General features: G+C 39.1%; 1 protein-coding gene across 2 annotated transcripts; it reads left to right on the forward strand.

The window, feature by feature from the left end:
• Positions 1–706: 706 nt before the first annotated feature.
• Positions 707–7,514, forward strand: LOC124408721. Of its 2 annotated transcripts, none has more exons than XM_046885858.1 (10): positions 707–2,242; positions 4,598–4,660; positions 4,964–5,038; positions 5,133–5,201; positions 5,809–5,880; positions 5,964–6,077; positions 6,164–6,229; positions 6,294–6,362; positions 6,457–6,615; positions 7,240–7,514. In XM_046885858.1, exons 1-10 carry the CDS (start codon positions 1,025–1,027, stop codon positions 7,426–7,428), a joined length of 2,094 nt encoding a protein of 697 aa, XP_046741814.1. In that variant the 5' UTR covers positions 707–1,024; the 3' UTR covers positions 7,429–7,514. The 2 variants fall into 2 exon arrangements, with proteins under 2 accessions (XP_046741814.1, XP_046741815.1); XM_046885859.1 differs by having other exon boundaries at positions 7,224–7,393.
• The last annotated feature ends 651 nt before the right edge of the window (positions 7,515–8,165 follow it).

An 8,165-nucleotide genomic window follows, 5' to 3' on the forward strand; every position in this document is an offset into this window, starting at 1 on the left:
AGAAATCTGTAGAGCTTGCCTAATATATTCCATTTCTGGACAGTGCGGTAAAATGACAGAAATGCTCGATTTTACGCACTAGGGCTTCTTTGGCACTTTTTCTTACGGTGCAAACTGACACTCATCTCATCATAGAAAGTGAATTCAGTTCCAGTCACCTCATGCAGGTGAAAAATACATGTTTTGTAGTTAGAAGCTACGTGACTATTCTAATCATATCGACTTACAATTGGGTCCAGATATCGAGGCATGAAGCAAAATGTCTGATGAAAAAGTTTCAACGTCAGAATAGTTCGTAGATGGTTATTTAGACGCGTATACTGGAATCGGGTCCTGCGTGCAAGCGTTACAGTTGGTCAAGTGCTTGCGAAAGGGAGAGTTCAGTTTCTGTCGGTACCCCTGGATGTATTGGAATCACCAGCTGAGTGTTCTAATATCAAAGCATGAGGATGATGAAATTACGATTGTTAATAATATTGTAGAGCTCACGCTACCGATGAGGTGCATGCATTCGTGACAACCTGCACCTCTGGTCTGGACTGTCGATGCCTAATGCATAAACCTAGCGATGAAAAGAACACGCAAGTTTCTGCATTTGCAGGAAGGGGGTATAGAAAACTAATAATTAGCCTGGGTATATACCAGAGATCTGAAAATATCGCTGGCCAGTACTTTTAAATCCATGCGAAGCATAGCTCGTGCGGTTGTCAGTTGTTTAATGTGATTTTCGCGAGATTCGACATCATACGAAGAGATTCATATGGAAATATGAATCCGCAGGTTTTCGCTTGTCACTGGAAAACAAGTTGAGACGATTGTACAGATTACCGCACAGTCGTTAAACCCGTGTTCAAGAGCTGTTTTATACTACTTGAAGTCATCACGCCACGTAGTTCCGTAAATTGTAAGATGACTTCCACCAGGAAGTAGCATCACTATAGAGCACATCGTCATTAAAGCATTTGTATACCTTGGTTGGATAATATTGCAAAGACATTTTCAACGGCTTAAATATACCGAAGAAATGGTTAAACTAACTTTTTTCGTTTACCTGTATGTCATTGGGTTGTGCCTTACCGATTTGTCCAACGGGAAACCATTGGCTAGAGTCCAACGGTCGAAGAATCCTAAAGTGACCTCATTAAAAACAGCCAGAGCGATTATCACCCGGGACGAATTGGTGGCATTGGCTCAATATGCAATGCGAATGATGGCTTCGAGAATTAACATCACTCTTCAACCGGCGACAATTTCTAGTGATCCTCCGGAACGTTCGGACCATCCCCGTGTCACTTCTGGCATCGACAGGCCCACGATCACTACTGTACGGCCTCCAAGTGTTCCGGGGGTTCGTGAGAATGTAAAGCAAACACATCAAGTATTCAATGAATATGTGAATCGGAAGTTACAAGATCCTCATCAAAGAGTCGAAGGAGCGGAGAACTTTGCTGTGTTTTCACAAAATCCTTTGAAGTTCTCTGTTGGCCATCGTGTCCAATTGGCAACTGAAAATCTGCCAACGAAAAGTGAGCTATTTACCGACTTTTTGGAAAGTGATACAGATTCTTTTCCAAAGGAATACAATATCGAATTCGTACCACAACTGGCGTATATTCCACGAACGGAGACAAGTACCGGAGTCATATCGTCCGTGGAACATCAAATCATTCCAAATAATGAACTGCTTCCCTTATCGAAATATGTTGTACTAGCAGATGGAAATAAAAATTTTGGCCCGTCAAGCATTCGAGTCACAAACCTTACTGTAGAAAATATTTCACCGCCAGAACGAAGAAGTGCCTTGATGTCAGTTCCTTTCGAGGCAATAATAACTTTCGCTAGACAAAAGCCAGCAGCATCACCCAAGCTGGACGTTGAGGTTATTCCAACTAGGGATCCTCCTGATGACTTCCCTCCATATTCTGGAATGATTTTGCCGATGGAAAGAAAGACCAGTAATTCTAGGAGTGCTTCACTGATTTCCATGCCAGAAAATTATCTCAATCCGGCAGAATACACCATGAACGAAGTGAACGCTGACAAGCTAGACGAAGATTTCAAGCCCATGATGAAACGACAGGCACAAAAGAAGAGTGTATTATTGGAAATGCTTGGTGCCCCTGCAAAAAATTCAGGAGAACATCGCAATGGCGGTGAAGAAATGACGACACCGTCACCACCTGATATCAACACCTCTACGATCATGAATGTCACTGGGTCTCCAAGTGCTCAACTGAAGGAGGTAGGACTTTGAAGATACCTAATTACAGTTTTTCTTTAATCTCGGAACAATGTAGCAGTAACAGATCTTGAGTTAAAAACTTGGCGATGGTGAGGTTATGCAAGCTGCAAGCAGAGATAAATTATATATTAAAGTATCTTGTCATGAACGTCAACACTGTAGCGATGATCATTACAGATGCTAAGGTATTGTTACACGAACCAACCAGACACATTTCATTGTTTGTACGGGAAATTATGAGTTAAGGCAAGCGGGAGGAAGAGTTTGTATGCATCGCTGAATTAAATGTTGCTCAAGCAAGCTCATTGTCAGTCTAAATAGCGCCAATCTTGATCATGTTAACCTGTTTTTACATTATAATGAGAAGTTGCATAAATATACTGTCGGTTTCAGTAACTGTTCAAGTATATTTCTAGATTGAATAGTTGATCAGAGAGTACGTGAGTTCAGTATTTGCATATGGGGCATTCCATGTTAACTTATCGAATGATTTTTCCATCATTTTTGATTTGCTTCAAGATTTTTCATACGATCCTCCGATCTCAATAAAGCACCTCTGAGTTTTTTTCAGGTTTTGTCTTACAATCGTAATTTTTTTTTCATGATTGTTCAAACCCATCTAAAAATTGGCATTTTTTTGAATCTCAAAAAATCCTATTTTTTATTCCGATCATTCTGATGTCGGCTCATGATGGGGTGATTTCTTTCCGATTTTTTGTAGCACTTTAAACATCTTGAACAAAAAAAAACCATATTTCAACGTTTCGAATATGAACAGAGAAATTTAGAAATGTTTTGAGATTTTCCGGAACGTTGAAATATGTTTTTTTTTCTTTCAAGATGCTTAGTGTGCTAAAAAATCTCCCCTATTTGAGATTTGAAAAAAATGCCAATTTTTTAGATAGGCTTACATTATAATCAGTAGTAGTAAAGAACCTGAAAAAATTCAGAAGTGCTTTTTTGAGATAGACGAAGCGTATAAAAAATCTTGAAGCAAATCAAAAATGGCTAAGGAAAATTATTGGTCGAGTTGACATGTAATGTCCCCTATAAATATCAATATAATCTTCTTCTTTCTCGTTATGAGGGTAAATACCAGAATCAATATATCTCGCGTCTTTCGAAGCAAGGTAGACAAATGTCGTAAATGCCGTAGAAGCGATAAATTATTGGGCATTCGTCTCGCAAAATACAGCTAAGCTAATATTATTTCTTATTTGTTTATTCGAATATTTCGACAAGGCCAGTATAACCAGTCATATTCATAGTATGGTCATATTCAATATTTGTGACTAACAAATGTTGGAGAAATGCCAAGTGCTGGTTAAAACTTACTATCAAAAATGAAAGATTACGCCGTAATAATTGCATGTCCATACAACCAAAGCGTCTCTTGATGTTTTGTTAGTGGAATTGAACAGAGACAAAAAATTTTTCGCCTGACGAAGTCTTGTCAACGTATCAACCGTTCAAGTGACGCTTACGGTATTGGATCTGTATACCTTTTGCAGAGTCGTTGAACGTTAAATAAGACATTTTGTTGTTTGGCAATCGCGTGCTGACTTATAATTATAAGGTAACCTGCGTTAGCCTGTCCGTAAAGATGTGAAGCAAGCCAGAATCGGCTTGACTTTGAACCACAAAATAATAACTCTTCCTTTAACTGCGGTACTGTATTAAGTGAAACGTAAATGTTAGTTGCAGTAATTTGACAGTGAAATAACCAGGCTGGCTGCGTGGTAGTGTGGTACACACGGTAATGGTGAAGACATCGTGGAAGTACCATTGTCCGAATCAAACTTAGGCATATTTATTAGCAGGGTCATTTGTTCACGCAGTAGTTAGGCAAGCATGGCATGTTACTTGATATATGTAGTTGCGTGGTTAGTTAGACGTTAGACCAAAATTTATCGCAAGGCAACATCAGCTCACGAGTCATTCCACGTCACTTTGATTACAAACCAGACATTTTGTATTTGGTTTCAAAAAGAGATGAGGATGACGTACGTGATGTTTCATGGAAATCAGTTTCGCAATGTGTAGGAATAACATGAGGTTGAAATTTCTAGCATTTCAACAGTTTTGATATTTTCAATGCATGGGTTTTTCAGGACGGAGTGAATATTTTTAATTTAAATCATCGGTTAAAATATTATCTCGCCAATAAAGTGAGACCATTTTGATTCTTACAGTAAAAAAAATTGAAGAGAGTGGTCTTTGAAAGGATTTAGTAGCTAATTTTTCCAGAATCTTGTAAGGCAAAACTACTAACATTCTCACATACTATAACGACACAGAAATAAGTTCCTGTTATACATTTTTTCACTTAAAATAAAAAAAAAAAAACATCCACAGGGCAACACAGTCTCGCCTAAAACCGGTCCGATGTCGCAGAGACAAGAAATCGAGGAGGAAGAGGTAATGAAATAGTTTAATTACAGAAATATTCAAGCTTTATTTAATCTGTAATTCATAATATTACGTCATATGGATCAAACGGGCAACTGGTCACATTTCCTGTAGATCATACGGCAGTTCGTTATAACTAAAACTCGCACGGTCGCAACTTTCATTTACTTCACGTGTCTGGATTGACAGGTTTCAGATTAATTATTAAAAATGTTGGCACAGGATGTCTTTTCACTTTCATACAACTACCACTATTCGCTTAAATTTATCGTAACAGTAATTTCCGGTCATGAAGGGTTCAATGCTTTGCAGGAAGATGAGGGATCACTTGGGTCTCTTGCTGACCTATTACCACTCGTTACGCCCATCCTGGAGGACCTTAGTGACGTAAGTCTGAGCAATTGACATGTACCATTCAAATTGCTGCGTAAAGTTCTTTGAATGTGACCGAATTTATGAAATAATTATTCACAATTTTCAGCCCAATTCGGACACGGACCTCGTCGAACTTTTTGAAGCCGGTATACCTTTAATAGAGGGCTTGTCACAAGTAAGCATTTCACGTGATCCACCGATTCTGACTGGAAATATACAATAAATAAGTAAAAAATAAATTATACAATAACATACAGACAATAACGTCGATCATTTCGCTCGGTGATATGTTTTGCGGTACTTACGGAATCTCAAAAGTGGCTCAACCGATTTACTCCCAATTTGGAAACAGGATTTTTGAATATTCTATCCTTTTTTCCACGATATAGAATGTTTTATTATGTTATTATTTTTCTTCGAATAAACTCGTGACCGTTTGAAGTTGAAAGTCGCTTTTTCAGTCAAACTGTTTTTACTTCTCTTTTATTGAATTAGCAAAAATATATACTTATATCTATATCATGTATATAAAAATCTTAAAGCGTGGGATAAAATCGAATTATTGGCTGTATAAAAATAAATTTCAAAATTCACTCACTTTTTGATTAATTCATTTACTCGAGCTCATTTATCCATTATTAGGATTTCTCTTGATCGATATCGATCAATCAATACCTCGGACACATGCTTTTCACTACCTCTTTGATTTCCCTCCATTTATAGTAACCAATAAAAGCTCCCATTTTCCAGTAATAATAATAAATTTGATTTATTCTTTCAAGGGTGACGAAGATGGTGAAGGCGCCATTGACCTGGTCGGAATTATTTCACCTATCATAGCAAGTTTGAGTGGGGTGCGCAGAAATTAATTATAATCACTCGCAGTTACTTTCACAGTAATAAACCCATGCATTGACGTTTTTCTCGACTCTTGCAGCCAAATCAAAACGGTAATGGAACCGTTTTCCAAGCTATCCTGCCACTGATCCTTCCACTAATCAGTCCGTTCATCGGGCCCATTGTGGGGCCCATAATTCAGTCAAGCAGTAGCGTAAGTTTTTGACTCGATTCATGCAATGTGCCAGTTTTAGCATCAATTTTAGAGAACTAGACTACTCCGATGACGCCATTTTTCAGCCTGATCACCAGAGCGGGTCATCGATTACACCACTGATCCAAGCCATCGCTGGACCACTCAGCCTGGTAAGTCGCAAATCAAGTACAAGAATAACAGATCACCGATCGCTTCCTTGATCTTGGATTTCAGCCGGCACAACCCGGAGGCATTTCCATAGCGTCCAGCCTGATCGCTGGAATCATAGCCAGCCTGAGCAAGGTGGGTACAGATGAAAGTTTACCCGGATCAGCCAAGTCGACGGTCTTCTTTTGAAATAATGCGAAAAACCACAACCTGGGCTATTCACTTTCAGGATTTGAAAGCTGGTGCCCAAGGCGGATCTGACATCAGTGCGGCAATAAGTACACTCGTTTCAGGAGTAGTAGCGGGCGGAAGTGCGGGGCTCAGTGCAGGACACATGAAGCAACCGCGACCAACGCGGGCACATCACGGATACGGAACTTATGGCCAGGTATAAATTGCCTTGTCCTATAGATCCGACCCGCGAAACCCGTTTATGATCCTTATTTCGAAAAGGAGGTCACAGCTTCTCGTAGTTGAATTTAACGGAGTGACGTCACGCGGTGGATACGTATTTTGCACCGTCGATAACCGGATATTGGATTGGATATATTGCACAGAATTTTTCATGGAATTACGGAACCAAGAATCATGTAACTCCCTCTGTCTATGGGGATGTCTGGAAATGTATCAAATTCATCGAATCTCTGTTCATCAAGATCATTATTCGTATCGTCGAAAGAAAGAGACTATTATTTCCGGTTTCAATATCCGGTTTATCGGATGAGCGAAAGTGTGTATCCTTTCTAGAACTTCTCGGGGGCATAAAACTCATTTATTTTAATACGATTACGTGGGAAAGATGAAGCCTCGCTTCTCACAGATTGGTGCAGAGAACATTTCTATTGCGATGTCGTTCACGAACGTTGTGCAAGCGGTCTCTGCATTTGAAATAATTGAAAAATGACTTCGACACATTCGCCTTGACGGCCCTAATTTCTTCACACGCACTTCACGCACTCCATTCCTTTTCTTCTTCTTCTCTCATTCATCTCATAGACTGGTGTCCCGGCAGGGTCCAGTCCCCGCTAGCAGCGTCGATACCCTGGATCTGGTAGGCTCCTCGATCAAAGATACTCTGGGCCTGTCGCTGCAGCTGGCCAAGTCCGTATTCTCTTCAGTGACGGAAATTTTGGGTGCCTCATCAGCGGAACATCATCGACCCGTTTACGGGCCTCCGAAAGCTGATCATCGTGTAACGTAACTTTAAACTTGGCCATTTGAAATTATCATTTTAGATACGTGTTGTGTGAAGTTATAAATTTATAAGAGATTCATCGTTGTTTTGAATCCAAACTCCACTAACACGATTAGAGAGATTTAGTACTCACATCAGATGCTCGATAAAACGTTTCTCACTTGCTCGTTCATTGTCGCATGTAATTTACCAGAAACAGACCGGTACTTGTATTATTCATCAAATTCTCAAGCTCCAATCGGAAATGTGCAAATTTTTAAATTGCATGAATACCGTGTAACCATTTTATTGAAACGATGTTTGCTGATTTCGACATGTGATTGACTCTGGTTGTATCCCGAATGTCGTAAAATTATAAATAATTGCAGTTACAGAATATGTTCGAACTTCGACGTCGAGATTCAAGTAATAGACTGTTTAATAATCAAAGTAACAATACTCGATTTAACATCCATTAGCAATTGATATTTTGATTGAATACTCTTAAATAAAAAAGGCTTGTGTATCGCATCAATCAAGAACGAGTTTCTTTCTTATTTTTGTAAGCTATCGCTACAACGCTCACAGTTGTAATGATCTTTCAATGAGATTGGGGAAATGAACCCCCTGATATTCAATTTTCGTCACCGTACTACGTCACAAGGTGAAAATAATCTAATGGCATCATTCACACGTTGCATGACAGGTAAATTAACCCTTACGCTGCACATAAAAAATCAAAATGAAATTTTTAATACGAAAAA

The sequence above is a fragment of the Diprion similis genome, chromosome 8 (assembly GCF_021155765.1).
Source record: "Diprion similis isolate iyDipSimi1 chromosome 8, iyDipSimi1.1, whole genome shotgun sequence".
Classification (NCBI taxonomy): Eukaryota; Metazoa; Arthropoda; class Insecta; order Hymenoptera; family Diprionidae; genus Diprion; species Diprion similis.

Excerpts from the sequence above, each read along its gene's own strand:
- LOC124408721 (XM_046885858.1), top strand. The coding sequence starts at position 1,025 with ATGGTTAAACTAACTTTTTTCGTTTACCTGTATGTCATTGGGTTGTGC. Across the intron at positions 5,202-5,808 it reads TAATAGAGGGCTTGTCACAA|GGTGACGAAGATGGTGAAGG; the intron begins GTAAGCATTTCA and ends TATTCTTTCAAG. Across the intron at positions 6,078-6,163 it reads TAATTCAGTCAAGCAGTAGC|CCTGATCACCAGAGCGGGTC; the intron begins GTAAGTTTTTGA and ends GCCATTTTTCAG.